At 49.5% G+C, this 17685-nt stretch overlaps 1 protein-coding gene across 1 annotated transcript in view; it reads right to left on the bottom strand.

Annotated features, from left to right (window-relative positions):
• Positions 1–543: 543 nt before the first annotated feature.
• Positions 544–17685, bottom strand: part of PKP1 (plakophilin 1) — a 50256-nt gene continuing 33114 nt past the window's right edge. Inside the window, exons 4-13 of the mRNA XM_007941108.2 lie at positions 15207–15351; positions 13616–13823; positions 12414–12591; positions 10532–10646; positions 8636–8791; positions 7586–7762; positions 5325–5478; positions 4741–4927; positions 4070–4154; positions 544–618 (exon numbers count right to left, since the gene is read on the bottom strand). Of these exons, the coding sequence (XP_007939299.1) occupies positions 544–618; positions 4070–4154; positions 4741–4927; positions 5325–5478; positions 7586–7762; positions 8636–8791; positions 10532–10646; positions 12414–12591; positions 13616–13823; positions 15207–15351 (1480 nt within the window). The remainder of the gene's footprint in view (positions 619–4069; positions 4155–4740; positions 4928–5324; positions 5479–7585; positions 7763–8635; positions 8792–10531; positions 10647–12413; positions 12592–13615; positions 13824–15206; positions 15352–17685) is intronic.

Genomic DNA, 17685 nt, shown 5'->3' with positions numbered 1-17685 from the left:
TTCCCAGGTTTTTCTAATGAACGCCTGGAGAGCCTTTGTCACAGACACTGGTTCTGAGATTTTGTTCCCTAAGTTATCAGCTGGAAATAAGCTTGTCCACACTGGCATGTGCAGAGGCTGCGAAGTGGATTGAAAAGGCTAAGAATGTGAACTGAGGACACCCAAACCCAGAATGACATGTTGTATAACTCCAGGGGTGGAGGGCATTCACACCATGGTCTATGTGGGTGACACTGCCTGGGTTGTGCAGCACACAACCTACATGGTGGTACTCAGAAGCCCTGCATGCACCTCTGGCCCTGCTGATGCTACTAAGACATTGCACATCCCTAATGTCCATGACTTCTGGTCAAGCAGTCCACACAGCTACCCTTGCAGCCTTGTGTCTCCCAGGACAAAGGAACTGCCTACATTCTTGGGAGCACAAGCCTGGCCTCTCTCTTTGAAACCTACTGAGGCCATTACTGTTGTCCCAGAGGTGCCCCTGCCCTGGGGCTGGGCTGATTCTTACCTGTAAGCTGAACTTGCTTGGACAGCCTCTCTTTAGAATCGGGAGGTGAAGTTCCTCAGGCTGTTGGCCCCACCTAAGGTTCCCAGCATGTTCCTATCGAAGCCTTGCTGCAAGGGGAGAAATATCAAGCGCATGCATTATTCTAGGATGAAACAGAGTGGAGCTTCCTGCAGGGCCAAAATTTCTGTCTCAGAGCATCCTCAAGAGTGAACCATAGTCTGTGGCTACTCTACCGAGCCCTCTGGACATGGATGTTCTCTGACCACCATGTCTGAGTGTCAGGGCTAAAACTGGTCTAGTCAAATGTGCAACCACACTCAAGGCTGTTGATATCCAAGGGTTAGTGAAACATGTTTGGACTTCCATCAACATGTTTGAATTTTCATTTGCAGACAGCTGCATCAAGGCATAAGGATTGAGGCTAGCACTCATTATTCTTGAAATAAGACAACCATCAAATTCGGATTAGAGAAGCTATTGGTTGTTCTTCCCTCTGACTGACCCTATCTTTTGTGTAGTTGTTAATCCTAATAAGGAGCTCTGGTGACATAGTGCCTAAGACATTTGACTGCTAACCAGAAGGCTCGTGGTTCAAACCCACCACTCACTCCTTGGAAGGAAGATTGGGCAATCTATTTCTGTAGTGATACCACCTTGGAAACCCAAGGAAGGGTTGCTATGAGTCGGATCCGACTTGGTGGCAGTGAGTTTTTTTTTTTTTTTTTTAATCCTGATAAAAGCTCTGGCCAGGGAGGTTGTGCTCAGCATTTTCTCAAACATCAGAGCAGGGTCTGGTGCTGGAAGTGGGAAGCCATTGTGCTAGAAGGGTCTGTTCACTTGTCTGGCTTCTGCCCCAGTCCAACTGGATCCTGAACTCTTGCTGATAGAGTTGACATCTTACTCCTGTTATTTTTCCTAGCATGCATCAGGTGCTCAAAAAATGCTTTGGAGTGACTAAGAATAGCATAATATGAGCCCCAATGGGCCCAAGTGCCATGAGAAGACACCCTTGGCCTTAGCCCTGAGCTCTGAGGCACAGGGAGGCAAGCTGGCTCTTGCCAGGCCATGGGAACATGAGGGGAGAAGGCAACAACAACAACAAACCCACTGCCATTGAGTCAATTAGGACTCATAGTGACCCTATAGGACAGAGTAGAACTGCCCCATAGGGTTTTTAAGGGTGTAAATCTTTACAGAAGCACACTGCCTCTTCTTCCTCCCACATAGTGGCTGGTGGGTTCGAACTGCTGACCTTCTGGTTAGCAACCACTGCATCAAAGCTTTTTGGAGACAGCACAGAGAATCCAAAACAACAACAGGCTCAAAGCCCCATTCCTGTCTTGTATGGGCATGGATTGCATGATGCCATTTTTCCTTCCCTGCAGATTTGCTTGCTCTCTCCTGTTGAGCTTGGCTGAATTTGGTGGGATGTGTCCAGGAGTGAGAAGTACTGGGTCCTCATCCTAGCTCCTGCACTAACTCACAGAATCACTGCACTCAAACTTCTTGGACTGTGGCTCCCTATTCTGCAAAATGGACATAAGCCAGGCAGGCCTGCCTCACCTGTGCTTGTGACAACCCAACGAATGACGGATAGGAAGACGTTTTAGGGACAGGAACACTGACCTAGAGCATGTTCAGGCTGTTGTCAAGTACAGGTAGAGGGAGAAGGTTGAATGAGGAAGCTGGTTTTCCCAAAGGCACTGCACAGGAGGGAATTCACATCCACAATGCAGTAAGTGGTTTCTCTATGCATGTCTTAGGCTGGGCGTGCTCTCTGCTTGTATTTTGGAGTTGAATCCTCTGGACCACCACCAGAGAGCTTGAGGAGACCCTAACCCCATCCTCCTTACCTGCCTCACGCCTACTTGGCCTTCTCTTGGACAATCCCACCCTCACTGTAGTGTTGAGGGAAAGAGCACAGGATTGTCAATGGAGAGCAAAGGCCACTTATTTATGTGGCCTCAGTTTCTCAATCATTTTTTTTTTTTTACCACAGTGGCCTTGTGGGCCTCCCTGTCTCCCTTGATGTGTTGGGAGGAAGAGCTGCCCTTCCTTCTGTCTCAGGGTGGGCCATCTTCCCCTCCCCTCCCCCACCTGACCAGGCCCCTCTTGTTGCTCTAAGACCCATCTAGTTCTCCTCTTCCTCATCCTTCATCCATCCCCTTCACTGTCCCCTTCTCCGACTATTCCCTCTCCTCTCACAAAGATGCTCAGACTTATTCCGTCTTTGAACAGGTCCTTTTCTATCCATTCTTTTATCTCTGAGGCGAGTCCCCCTCTTCCTCCCTTGCCCATCCACTGCCTCCCTCTCGCCTCAGGCTCCACGTGTTCCCCTAGCATTGCCAGCATGCTCTCAGAGGCTCAGCCCTTCCTCTGGTTTCCCTTCTCCTTGCCCTCTCAGCACCACTGGAGACCCCTGACCACCCTTCCTTAGAGTTTTTTTTCTACTCAAAAGCTTCTCAACCCCCTCCTGGCCTTCTGTAGTTTCGCCTGTTTCTTGGTCCTTCCTCCTCCTCAGCACCCAGGTTAGGGTCTTCTCCATGTTTCTGCCCTTGTCCCTCGAGAGTTTTCCATGGGCATGTGCCCCATGATGGTCTTGCTTGCTCTCATGGCTTCCCTCATCTGCACAATGCTCCAATCTGTATGGCAGCTCCCAAGGCCCCGAGTCACATCCTGCCTGGACTCTATCCAATTCTTTCAGATCAAATGCTCCAAATTGGAACTTCTCTTTCTTCCCCTCAGAAGCGTTCTTGACCCTTCCCCAACATTATCAGTTCCTGTTAATGTAACCACAGTGCCACCAAGATCAATGCTCCAGCAATCGTCAGTCCTACTATTCCATTTCTTTCGCCTCCCGCCCTTTATTCCCATCCTTACAGGTGCCTACCTCTCAGTTCAAAGAATGACTGCTCTGGGAATGGGAAAGAAGGACCATGGGAAGAGATTTTATAAACAAGATCTGATAGACGACTTTGTGACTGGTGAGGTTGGGGGTGTTGTGAACAGATAGGAGCCAAACATCACCTGGACAAATGCAGCAGCCCCTGGGATCTCCCAGTCTGCTCTGCCTTGCACACTGAGGTGGAATTAGTCTGTCTAGGTTGTTGCTTTGATCATGAAACCCTCAACTCAAAGGCTCCAATGCCTCACCAGTGCCAAAGGCAAAAGTCCAAGCTTTTTATGAAATCAAAGGGGTGAGTTTTGTAATTCACCCTAAACCTACCTTCCCAGCCAGTGCCTACATCATGCTCCCGAATGAATGGTGTGCCTTTATCAACACTGCTTTTCAGTTTGCTTCTACAGGACTAACCCCCAGGCCGCCCACACATTTCCTTGATTCTGTCAGCACTCTGTGCTGAGCATCCCTCTTAGATCCCAACACCTAGAGATTTGCACAGAACTTTGGCCACATTCATTGTTATGAACATTTGTTTTTCCATCTCTCGGTTTCACCAGCTGGTCTTCCTCTCCTTTCTGATCCTCTGGGCCTTCCTTCAGTGCAGGGGAAGTGCAGAAATAGTCCAGCAGGATGGAATGGGTGGTATGGGCTCTTACCTGTCTGAGGAGAGCCTGCAGTTCCTTGCTGGACCACATGTCAGACAAGAGGAGTCGGGCAGCTTCTGCAGCCTTGGAGGAGGCACTGGAGGGTGGGAAGTTCATTGGTGGGGCGTGAGATGGAGCACTGTCCACACTCCCACCCTCACTACCAGGTCTTGGAGATGTTGGAGACCCCAGAAGTGCATGAGAGGGGATTTCTATTGGGTCATGGTGATCTTTAGTCAGTCTACACACTGGGTACAGCCTCACACCCCTGCCTACCTAGAGGCACTCAGGATTCTCCTGGGGGGTTACTGGAGGTAAGTACTTTCCCACTCCTGTCCCCAGCCATTGCTCTGGGAGGATAGAGCCCCATGGAGCAGAACAATGCTCTCATTCAGTTGGGTCTACAGTTTCATGCCTCTTGCTGGCCTTCTGAGGATCCAGTGCCCCATGCTATGCCCCAGCCACAAACTGAGCTGTCTCCATCCCTTCTGTGCAGCCCTGAGATATTGGACCCTTAGCTCCACTGCACTTCCTGAACTTCTCTTTCATTCAAGCCTCGCAGAAACCACTCCCCCCAACCCCCCCAACCCCCCCCCCCCCACTATGTACAATTTCTTGCTCTTCGTTTTGGCCTGCTTTTCAGGGAGAGGAGGGCTATGGAGCAGGGTGAGGGAGTATGCTACCTGTTGCGGCACAGGTTGATGACGTTGTTGAGCATGCTGCTGGAGAAGTGCTGCTTGGCTATTTGTGGCTGGGACGCCATCAGGTTCCTCACGGTGTAGCAGGCAGATGACAAGATGTCTTCAGAGTTGCTGGTGTTGCCAGTATGGCTGGTGAGGAGTCTGATTACCTCCGGGAATACTTGGTTCCCTGGGAGAAAAAAGGAGTAGATGGTATGGTGTCAGGATGACCTAGGGAAAGAGGGCTATAGGGTTCCCTTTGGGTCCATGGTTCTGCTGCCCTCACCCAGGCTCTGAGCAAGGCAGCCCACCAGGGCTAATGTCAGCTCTAACTCGGGGCCTTGAGACTCAAGTCAAACTCTGCAAATCTGCTCCCGATTTCCCAAAGATTACTAACCCTTTCTACCTCTAAGCCTCTCTAGAGCCAGCTTCCCCTCCTAGAATGCTCACCTAGGGCACAGTTAGAGATCTACACTTACTAGCAGGTTCTGGAGAGTGAAAGTTCTGCTGAGGGGTTCTAACAGGGCTCCTCCCCCCTAGATAGGCAGGAAATGGGTGGTCTTGATGACCGTGGAGGTGGCACTTACCCATCACCCTGTGTAGCACTGGGTGGCGGGACATGTTGCTCAGCAGGGAGGCTCCAGACCGCACCACATCAGAGTTGCCAGATTGCAGGAGACGGGCAATCTGTGGCAAGCCCTTCTCCTTCAGCCCAATCATCTGGCTCATGCCACTGGACATCTAAGAAGGAAGGAGACTGAGAATCTTGCCTGTGGCTTCCCAGGCACCAGGAAGGGCCTAAAAGGGGCAGATAATCCCTAACAAAGATATTCTGGAACTATTTCTCTTCTGTGTTGGAAGCATTAGCAGAGACAGACAACAATTTGCTCACACAGGGAAAACCACAGAACACCAGGCTAAAACACACCTCCCCCTTTCCTGATCCTGATCTCCACTCCCTGGGGGAGGCTGGAGGCCAGATGGTGGTAAGACAGAAGCCTCAGTTCGCTCACTTGTGCGTGACCCAGAAACAACTTTCAGGTGTGCTCACTCCTCACTCTTCTGTCTCAGCTCCATCTCCCTTACTTCTCTCTCCCAGCAGTGTGCTCACGTGAAACCATGTGCTTGAAAACATTTGTCAATTACAGAAGATCTGACCATCTTCTTCTCACTTGTTGTTAGTTGCCATTGAGTCAATTTCTACTTGACAACCCATGTGTAGAACTACTCCGTAGTGTTTTCAAGGCTGTGACCTCTCAGAAGATAGACCTCTAGGTCTATCTTCTGAGGCACCCCTAGGTGTATTCACACAGATATTCTGCTAAACTTTTAGCCAATAGTTATGTGCTTAACTGTGCCACCCAGGGACCCCTTCCAACTTCCCTGCTTCAGTAGAATTCCATATATGTGTATTGAACACTTGACCAAGACAAGGATGGATCAGAGAGGGTCTTGGCCTAGAGGGAGATATAATCCAGTGTTGCCTGGAGGTAGGTCAGTTCATCTGGATCTCCAAGCAAGCAACAAAGCCACTCTGGGCCTAATCTGGTCCCTGCTGATTTGGAGTTATCTAAGACAGAACTCTGGTGGTATAGTAAGTAAGACATTTGACTGTTAGCCAGAAGGATGGTGGTTCAAACCCACCAGCCACTCCTCGGAAGGAAGATTGGGCAATCTACTTCCATAGAGATACCACCTTGGAAACCCAAGGAGGGGTCACCATAAATCGAATTGACACAATGGCAGTGAGTTTGGCGTTTGGTTTCTTTGGAAGACCACTAGCCTCCTACTCCCACAGTCAGGGAAGTTCCTCTTTACTCTTCATTCACCCTTATTCTGGTGTTGCCCAGTTCCCTCTTGTCCTAAGTAAAGATAAAGAACAGCTCCCATATAACACTTTCTTGGATTGCAAACGGCTTTCCTAAGGCTCCACCCCATATCATCATGCCCTCCAAACTGTACTTGACCTCAAAACCTATACTGATTCTGCCACATCTTCCTCTAGACCTACCTATACCATAAACCCTCTACTTTCATCCCAATGAGTTCAACAAATGGGAGGCTTCCTGTTACAGATTGAATATGTGTTGGAATTCTAACCTCTATAGCTGGGGACATAACCCTGTTTGGAAATATGGATTTCTTTGTTACATTAGTGAGGCTGTATCAGTGTAGGGTGAGTCCTAAACCTAATCACTTCTGAGTTATAAAAAGGGAGATTAGACACAGATACATGCAGACCAAGGGGGAAGACGTTCTATCTAGAGAGACAGATGCATCTATAAGCCCAGCAATGCCAAGGATTGTCAGCAGCTACTAGAAGCTGAATTAGACAAAGAAGAACCTTACCCTAGAGCCACACCCTGAATTCTGACTTCGAGCCTCCTGGACTGTGAGAAGATTCATTTCTGTTTTTTAAAGCCACCACTTGTGGTGTTTCTGTTACAGCAGCACTAGGAAACTGAGACATTCCCCCTGACACACACTTTTCACCCCTGTCTCCGACTCCAGGCTCAGAGCCCAGGAAGGCCATGGGCTTTGTGGACATTATACTCTAGCAGGAACTACGAGGCAAAGGGAATTCTGTGGGCACAGACAATCCACAGGAGTGGGTCCTCCCACTGCACATCCCATGAATTCCTAAAGGGCAGAGATATGTTTGCTCCATCACTGTTTCCCCAGTCCCTAGTGCAGAGCCTCACATGTAACAGGTGCTCTACACGTTTGCAGAATGAAGCCCGTATGCATTTGCTACAACTCTGATAGGGGATAGGCTCATGGAAGCAGAGCCCTGCCTGTGACTGCAGAAGTGGGGAAAGCCACAGGGGGAAGAAGAGGCCCCTCCTACCAGCCCCTTGCTGGCAGTCAGGTTCTGTAGGGCACCAGCACAGGCCTCCAGGGTGGCGTCCTTCTTGCTCTTGCCCATGAGATTCAGGTAGGTGCGGATGGCATCTGAGTGGTATAGCCAGCTGCTCCCCTTGGGGTTGGTCTCTTCCTCAGGAAGGGGGCAGTCATAGTTGTTGTTCTGGGGACAAAGAGCATGTCAATGGGGAGCCCAGTGAGAGGAGGGCCTAGCCCAAGTATTCTGCCTCCCCCTCTCCAACCACAGGGTCATGGTTCCTGGATGGGAGGGACTAGGGAAGAGCCTCCTGGGTGAAGAATGGTCACCGAGGCAGGGAGCCTAGGAACTACCCTGCTGCACCCCCTGTCCTCTGTACACTGCAGCAGCTCCATGGAACAAGGCCATGGTCCTTGGGACTGTGTCCAAGGGTGGCAAAGAGGATATTTCAGGAAGTGTGGTCCAGGGCAGCCTCTGTCCAAACCTTCCAGCTAGAAGAGGCTGCTTTGGAGTCTCACGCCATGATGCATCTTTCCTTCCCAAAGTCAGGTTCTGAGCTTGATCCTATCTGGGCCAACAGGGGTGCCCAGCATGCTGCCCCCAGTAGAGGAAGTCTGATCCTCCCTCCATAGCACCCTTCTACCTCTGGGGAATCCTGGAAGGGCTCAGGTGTCATCTGGAAAGCAGGCCATAGGAACCATGGCTAGAGAGGGGTTACAGTTCTGGCTCTCCCTAAATCCTTAAATGTGAGGGAGAAGACAGAGGAAGGCTTTACCCATTATACAGTAAGGGAGACTGAGGCCTTCCAACACAAGGCTGATGCTTTTGATCTCGGGTGTGGTCTGTGCTCCTACGATTTCAAGAACATAGATCCCTTCTATGTGTAAGATGGACATGCCTTCTACCCAGCTCCCTGAAGTGCAGATGATCCTGAGCCAAGGCTTTGGGGCAGGCCTGTACCCTATGGCTGCCTTCAGGCTCCAAGAGGGCAGAGAGTAAAGGGCCTGGTGGGGTGCTTGGTGGGGCCCGGCCTTGGCTGTGCGGAAGGATAGCACTCACCATCATCTTGTCGCTCTTGTTGCTGAAGCAGCCAGTGGAGGACTTCTCTGTGTAGGCATTGCGGGCATTGTACTCTAGCTGGCGGTAGCGGGTGGGCACCTCTGCATCCAGGCGGTAGGAAAGGTTGTGCAGGATACACATACAGTTCTCCACGGACTGGGGATGAGCAGAAGCATAGTGCCTGAGCCTCTGCCCAGCTCTAGAGGGGCTCTGGGCTCCCTCCCTCGAACTACCATGAGAAGGGCAGCCACCTCAGGTTGCTCAGGGAGGAGGTGAGCACAAGGCACCCACCACACCTTCCCAGTGGGACTTGGGTTTTAATCTTGGCTCTATTATTTCCTGGCTATGTGTCCTTGAAAGGTGACTTGCTTCACCATTCTGGGCTTCAATTTACTCAGCTGTCAAATGGGACTAAACCACCTACTTCATTGGGCTATTGGGAGGATTACATACGGAAAGTACTTGTCTTGGGTCACATAGCACATATAAAGACTCAACAGACAGTGGCTTCTGTTACTATTGCTACAGATCATGTTCTGATGGGCCGACTAAGGCACTAAAGGACTTGCCTTCCTTCTTGGCACAAACTCCTTCAGCAGCTCCAGTAGCTTCTGGTTCAGAAGCCATATAGACCCCAATGCCCCTACCATTCCCTCTTTTCACAGCCAGTCCTTGACTGTCAATATCAAAGATGCTAGCCCATCCCAAGTCCACACGAACAAAGAGAACTGGGACTCAGTAATTCACAAGGACAGGTGGTTGCAGATCCGCCATTTTCCTTTGGTCAACCTCACAGGCTGGGGTTTGGAGGGCAGCAGATTTATCCTTCTCAGGAGGTTTGGCCACTGCTGAATTTTGAGGGAATTTGACTTCCAGGGCCTGAGGTTACTCAGTCATACCAGATGCTCCACACAGCAGAAAAGACCGCTGCACACTGGGGCCACACTGAGCAGCTAAGTGATAGAGCTCTTTCCCGAGGCCACTTTGTTGCTCCTAGTGGAGGAACCAAGGGATAAAATTCCTCTACAGGAACACTGTGCTCAGAACTCATGCACTGGTGATGCCCAGCCACTTCTATGGGATGTGGGGGTCTCTGGACCTCACTCCTTCCATTCCTAAAAGTCTCACTCTTGGTCACTGCCCTGCCTTGGTGGAAATATCTCAGCTTCTAGCTTCTGTTCACTCCATGCTCTTTCTATCAATTTGTTTGTGCCAGTGTGTTCAAAGCTCCAAAGGGGGCACAGTCACCCTCATGGCTCTTTTGATAGGTGGTGGGAAGAGAGCAGCAGTAGAAGCCATCTTATCTTGGGGAGGACATGGAGGCCACCTTTGAGCACTAGTGTGGATTCTCCAGGGCTCAGCACCACTAGTACCAGCAGCAGACCTTCACTGAGAAATTGCTTTGTGCTAGACACTCCACTATGTGTTCTGCTAAGGGTGTGTTAACTAATCCAACCCTTCCAACAACTCTTAAGGCACATGTAAGTATGATCACCTCCATCTGAGGGAAGAGTAAGCTGAGGGACAGAGAGTAAGCTGCTCAGCTTCTAGGTGAAGGGGAGAGGACTGTCACTGGGCAGACTGGCTGCAGAGCCTGCAGTGCTGACCACCACTGTGGTGCCATCAGGAAGGATCAGAGAACCCATATTCAGACACCTCCTCCACTCTGTCCCAGTTTTTGTGCTCCTGTCCTGGCACCTGGCCATACTTCAAAGTTACCCAGACCTGACTCGTGGAGTCTGGGAGAGAAAATGTCAGGGTCTGGAGTCCAAGGAGCTTCCCTCACTATTTGGAGGCAAGCCTTGGACCTTGGAACTTAGATGAAGAGGAGGGCTGGGGCTGGTGCTGACCCTGCAGCTGGGGTTGCTGGGTGCCACCAAGGGTCCACTGTCTCACCTTGTCATCACAGCGGCTGGCCGCCACACAGTTCTGGACATAGGCCATGAGGGAATCAATGAGGCCCGAGTAGTTACGCATGGTCTGGCGGCCTATGTCTGCTGAGCTCAGGTTCCTTCAGGAGAGAGCAAGGAGGGAAGATGTGGGGAAGAATGGGGAGACAGCAGAGAGGGTGGGGAGAGGAGAGAGTTGGGGGTGCAGAAAGGGAAGAGAGCAGATCACAGAGAGGATGGGGTGGAGGTTGTGGTAGGAGGAGGAAGGGAGGAGAAGGAGAGGAAAGGGAGAAAAGGATGCAAAGGGGAAAGAAGAAATTTGGAAGATGAAAGGAAAGAAAAATCAGTTAGCTTAATTTTTCCTGGTAATGGGGAAGGCTGAGCTAGGGTCCTATTTGAACCCAGATCTTTTCTGTTTTTCTTTCTGGGTGGTTCTTGGGTGGTGCAAACAGTTAATGCATTTGCTGCTAACAGGGAAGTTGGAGGTGCAAGTCTACCCAGAGGTGTCTTGGAAGAAACACCTGACAATCTACTTCTGAAAAATCAACCACTGAAAACCCACTGGAGAGCATGGTTTTACTCTGACACATGTGAGGTCACCATGAGTCAGAATTGACTTGATGGCAGCTGGTTACTGGTTCTGGCCACTCAATCCCCAGCTTGTAGCTTTATGATTGCCAGTGCCTCTGCTGAAGCTGGTGCTCAAGGCACACATCTGCCACTAATGGGCATTTGTTAGCATGGCTGGAAGCTCCTGTCTGGCTCGGTGAGGCAGGAAGAAGCCCTGTGGGTGCTGAGGCCAGGTGTTGGATGGGGAATAGAGCTAAGGTGGGGCTGGGCTGGGGACCAGATGGGCCTTCTACCAAAGCTGTATTCTGCTCCTGGCAGTAGGCTTTCTCCCAAGAAATCTGGGCCCATCTACCTGGTACAGGTGGGGTGTGGCTGCTGTTCTCCACCCCATCCCCCACCCCCAGCAACCCTGCAGCCCCATAAAGTCCTTAATTACACAGGCTTTTCATCTCCCAGTCTCCCTGTTCCCTGGAGGCTGCCGCTGAAGGCTGGCAGAGGCTTCAGGGAGAAGCACAGTTGAGACAGAAGCGTGTGCCAACTGCAGACCCTACTCTGGGGTTCTTAGGAGTTCGGGATGACAAGGCCCACTAGAGATCCTAAAGGGGCCCTGCTCCACTGATCCCTTCTACCCTCCTCTACCGCACTTATCCCACCCCTGTGCTACTAGAATGAGCACAGAAAGATTCCCGCCTTCAACAGCCCCCCAGGGACTTGCCACACCCTGCTGTGGAACTCAGGAAATTCTGGGCAAAGAAGGGCCATCTTCATGCCAACCAACATGGCAAATGGATTTAGCACCATAACAGGGAAGTGACTCATTAGCAGCCAATCAGGAGACTTTTGTCTAAAAGAATGCTCTTCAAGATAGTACAGGAAATGCATTTTTTCAGGGGTGGGAGAAGGGGAAATGGCTGAACCAGTATAAATATGCAGATCCAGGCATCTTTACTATTAGATTACTGAGTAATTTCAGCTGTGTTCCCTCCAAAGGCCATCCCCGGGTCTACCAAAAACTCACTGCTTTCCAGTCAATTCAACTCATAGCGACCCCTCCTTGGGTTTCCAAGGTGATGACTCTATCAGAAGTAGATTGTCCTTCCAAGGAGTGGCTGGTGGGTTTGAATCGCCAGCCTTCTGGTTAGCAGTCAAATGCCTTAGGGGCTACGCCACCAGAGGAATGCCTGGAATCCCTGTGTCTGGGAGCCTGCACCAGGTTATAGGTTATGTTCTCTATCCTGGCTGCGTGTTGACTGTGAGGGGGCTGCCTGGGGAAGGGCCAAGGCTGGAGAAGGATGACCCCATTTGTCCTCTTTTCTCACCTCAAGCAGCCCGTGGCATTGAAGAAGACCTCAGGATCCACCACCTCCCGGGACATGTTACTGTTGCCGTCACACCAGCCAGAGAAGGGGATGATGACACGGTCAGCCAAAACTGGCAGGGCATCAGCAATGAGCTCCTGCTTCAGTTCATCGGTGGAAGACAGGTTCCAAAGCAGCCCTGGGGGTTGGGGACAGTTAATCAGATGAATGTGGCTTCAGGAAGACCCCAGGGAGTATAGTACCACCTCCAGCCTGGGCCCTACTGATATGTCACCTTCCAGGTAGGCCTGGCCTACCAAATCTGTTGCCCTACTGTTTCATGAGTCTATTTCTCAACATCCCAGTCAGGTGGTACATAGGCTCTTTAAGGGTAGGGAACATCTGAGAGTGCTCCAAACTTAAATTCCAAACTCACTGCCATTGAGTCAATTCAGACTCATAGCTACCCCCATTGGGTTTCCAAGGCTGTAATTCTTTATGGAAGCAGACTGCCTTGTCTTTCTTCTGAGGAGCGGCTGGTGAGTTCAAACCACTGACCTTTTGGTTAGCAGCCAAATGCAATAACCACCACACCACAAGAGCTCCTTAGAGTGTTCTACTGAGGTCAAAATTATGACTTAGAAAGTGATCAAAAGACATTTGATGGATGATTTTACTATAAATTGTAGCACTCAGAATCTTCCAATGTTCTTTATTTTCTACCTGAAGTCATTCTAGGAGTTACTTATCAATTGTTATTCTGTACATGGTCTCATCTTCCCAGTGCAATTCCAGTCTCTCATGCTGACTCCTATCTCTTGTGCCCCCTACTCCATTTATTTAGCCTGGTTTTTTAGACACAGGGTAGGTGCTCAAGACCTGTTACCTCTTGCCCCTATCCTCCTTAGTTTCTTCCCATCACCTGCAAATCCCAAAGCCTGCTGAATATGGGCTCTGCCTGGACATTAGTTCTCCTCTTCTTGCGCTCTATCCTCAATAAGACCTTGACTCCTGTGGGTATGCACACTTCCCAGAGTCACCACCTGACACAACTAACCTGGCCAAAGCCAGTGCCATTAACATCCCAGGATATTACCTTGAGCTCAAATCTGCACAGCTGTGCCTTTGCCTAGCCCTAAAGACTGCCCTGCACCCAGCTTGGGGCCACAACCAGCATCCTGTGCAGCTCCCCTCCCTGTCTCTCCATGGCTAGGTCTCCCTACCAGTCAGTTGTTTCTGGATCTCGGTGCTCCCGGTTCTCCTCAGGAGGTTGACAGCCTCACGAATCCCATTCTGCCTACGGGTCTCCAGCTTGTTGGTGTTGCTTCTGAATACCAGGTTGCGCAGGGCCCCGGCCGCGGCCTGCTGGACATTCTGATTGGGGCTGCGGAGGAGGTCCACCAGCTTGCAGATGCCCCCCAACTGATAGACCTGCCAGAACAAGGTCGCCATGTTGTCCAGTTAAGGGAGGTAAGGTGAATCTAATAATCCTCTACTCAAACTGGATTTTTTTGTCAGACCAAAAATATCGTCTTTCAGTTTAGAAACATCCAAGTCAACAAAAATCAATAAGCAGTGTGAACTGGGGGAAGCACAAGAGTTGAAGGCAACAGAGATAAGTATTATTACACACACAATCCTGCAACAACAGTAACAGCAATAATCTATGAGTGGATATGTGGATAGACACACAAGCTGAACAAGTGTGGGAAGGCAAATGAGAACACACCCATGAATATATGTAAGTTTGACAAAGGATGTTTCTACATATATAGCTACTTATGTTGCAAATATATTCATGATCGTAGAGCATAAAGGGGGCAAAGTTATGAAAAAAATTAAAAAGCAGTATGAAGTAGGGTAATTGACTCTGACCAGAAGCCAAAAGACATGGGTTCAGATCACCGCTCCCTCACATCTTAGCTGGGGGCAGGGGTGCATCAGAAAGTGATTTTCTATCCTGAACCCTGTTTTTCTCTTCTGGAGTATGTTGTGAGGATCAAATGAGAAAATGAACACAAATACTCATTAAAACTCCTAAAGCAAAACACAGACATAAGGGTGACCCTCCCAAGAAACTCTTTCTCCTAATGGTTCTAGTCTTGGGCTCTCTAGGAAATACATTTATGACAGTATGGCCTTGGACTGAATGGCAGACCCCTGTGGGTATCTCCCTGCCAGTCAAATGTGAGAGGCACAGAAAAGCCATGTTTATACCAGAGATGCTTGATGAGAGGAGTCCTGATATGATGAGAGAGAGAGAGAAAGGAGCAGAAAGCCATGTTCTTTAGTGGAGTTTGAGAAAGGTGGTTTCTCTGGTGGCACTGTGGTTAAGTCATTTGGCTACTAATCAGAAAGAAGGTTGGTGGTTCAAACCACCAGCTGCTCTGTGAGAGACATAATGAGGCAGTCTGTTTCCATAAAGATTTACAGCCTTGGAAATCCTAGGGGGGAAGTTCTACTCTGTCCTATAAGGTTGCTATGAGTCAGAATCAATTCAATGGCATTGGGTTTTTGATTATTGAATTTGTGGCTATCACTGAAGTGTCTTTTCCATATTCAACGGAGAAAACACACCTGGCTCCATATCTGTGGGGCAATATCCACACAACCAGGGGGCTTTGCTCTGCATGGAGGGTTAAGATGCCCAGCTTTGATCTTGGGCAATGCCAAGTACATTCCTTGCTCCAGGCAGCTGTGCAGGGTGAGAAGGTGCCAACTGCAAATGCTCCCATCCATCTCTAAATTCAGAGTCGGGCTGACACCATCAGACTCTGCCCAGGCCTACTAGGGAGGAGGGTGGCAGCCAGTTACCTGTTGTTTAGCAGATTCATCCTGGAAGCAGGTATGCTGGATGTAATAGGCCCCAATGGCCTGGTACTTCTCATCTTGGGAGCTCAGGTACTGCACAGCCTTGGGGATGGTCAGCCCACTGCACTCAATGTCCTCACTGCAGATCCTGTGAAGAACAGGGCAGTAGAGGTAGGTTCCACAGGGTAGGCTGGGATCCATGACATGAGGCTCAGAATTCCCCCTTGCACACATAAGTGCCACAGTCTCATCTGTCCTTCTAAGAGCTAGAGCAAGGCAGTCTCAGGCTCACTTGGAGAACAACCCCATGGAACAACTCCTTCAGAGGAGGGAAAAGTCTGGCTGTGATGAGGTCCTGGTCATGGGTTAATACCAAAGCAGGTGAGTTACCTTTGCACTGAGAAAAAAACTCTGTGCTATTCACTGAGAGGAAGCTCTCCACCCACACTATCACCTCTCCTATTTATGCTTGGTATTGGGAAATGGAAGACAATGGGTATGAGCCTATCTGTCCATCCATTCAATCATCCATCCATTCGTCTATCCATCCACTTATCCACCGCCCACCCATCCACCTATTCATCTATCCATGCATCCATCAATCCGTTGACCCACCCACCCATCTACCCTCAAGTCTGATTCTTCTTTGACAAAAATTCTCACATCCATTCCTTTCTTCCAATTTTCACAACTATCACCTTCCCACTGACTGTGATCAATCTTGTGGGCACTGCAGCAACAATCCTCTAACTGGCTCTCTTTCCCAAGCTCTCCTATACATTTTATGCCCTTTTACCAGACTTGGAGTCCTAGAACTCTGGTCATTTTGTGCTGTTCCCCAGCTCAGAAATCAGTGACTTTCCTATACTGCAAGTTCAAGTTCAAACTACTTAGACAGATACTCAAGGACATGTAATAGTTTGAACCATATGAAATGGCTGATAGTCAACATTTTTCAAACCACATAACCAGAAATTTCATACATTTTAACTTAGTACTCTGGTTTCCCTGTGTCCTCTCACATACTCCCCAGCCCCCAACAAGAGTTCATGCCAGCAAGCCTGTCCTTTTCACTGTACCCTGATCAGGTTTCAGGTGTGCCTGTGTCTAGAATGTATTCCCTTCTCCTCCTTATTCATGTGACCCTACTCGTGCTGTAAGGCCTTGTTGCAGTCCCACTTCCTCTGTGAAGATGTCCCATGGAAGGGAAACTCTCTTCTCTGATCCTCTCTGCCCCCCACAGTGCTTATTTACACAAGCTGCCTTTTCACACTTCTGTGTCTTGGTTTCCAATAGAGATTGAAGGTTCTCTGAGGGTGGAGGGGAGACCCTTAGGTGGCACCCAGTCTTCCTTGCCCAGTGTCCTCCCAGCATTTATAGCAAAAGCTCTCTCCTCATCTGTACTAGCCTAACGTCTTGACATAGTAGATGCTCAACAAATATTCATGGTTTTTAGCTTTGGTAAGCCAACCACAATCTAGAAAAATCACCCCAGGGCAGAGCTTCTTGGTCTTGAGTTTTTAGCAAACCCAAGGAGGGGTCGCTATGAGTCAGATCTGACTTCATGGCAGTGCATTTGGTTTTGGTTTGCCCTACACTGAGAGAACATCACCTTGCATTCATTGTTGTTGTTTGTTGTTATTTGCATTCATTAGTCATGAAAAACCAAAGTCGCTGCTGTCGAGTCGGATCCGACTCATAGTGACCCCTCCTTGGGTTTCCGAGGCAGTATCACTACAGAAGTAGATTACCCATCTTCCTTCCGAGGAGTGGCTGGTGGGTTTGAACTGCCAGCCTTCTGGTTAGCAATCAAATATGCCTTAGTCATAAGACACTTCTAAATGGCCAGTCACCCATCCCTCCATGAGAGGTCTTACCTACACTTCAGAGCCTGGTGTGGGGGCAATGAGTGAGGGCCATACACTGTCCTGATCAGTCTCAAAGGATGGGAGATTTTAGTCTTTTTCCAAATCATCCTAATATACCTTATGGCCTCAAATAGTCAGGAGAGGTCCAGCTTTCTAATGGGGTTCTTCTTGTTTTCAGGACAGTGTGGTGCCAGTAGGGAAGAGTACAGAATGTGATGTCAGCTGTGTGAGCTCAGGAAAACTACTGAACGTCTCTGTGCCTCAGATTCCTCCTCAGGAATACTAGAACCTGCCCCCAAGGGGTTGGAAGATTAAGAGGTTGAGTATGCAAAGTTCCTGGGGCAGTTTTTGTTGCTTCAGGGCTGCTCTGGTCTGTCCAGTTAGTGGCTGGTATCCCTGGTACTTACCATAGAGCCTGGCACATAGTAGATGCTCAATAAATACTTGTCAAATTAATGAATAGCAATGATCACTAGATGGTGATAAAGTCTATGGGTCTCTTAAGACACTCTAGTGGTGCAGTGGTTAAAGTGCTCTTCTGCTAACCAAAAGGTCAGTGGTTTGAAATCATCGGCTGCTCCATGGGAGAAAGATATGGCAGTCTGCTTCTTACA

This window comes from Orycteropus afer, unplaced genomic scaffold (genome assembly GCF_000298275.1).
Source record: "Orycteropus afer afer isolate SDZICR_OR568_19922 unplaced genomic scaffold, OryAfe1.0 scaffold00075, whole genome shotgun sequence".
In the NCBI taxonomy this organism is placed as follows: Eukaryota; Metazoa; Chordata; class Mammalia; order Tubulidentata; family Orycteropodidae; genus Orycteropus; species Orycteropus afer.
The sequence above is the reverse complement of the archived record's forward strand: the minus strand, read 5'-3'. Positions and strand labels throughout refer to the sequence as shown.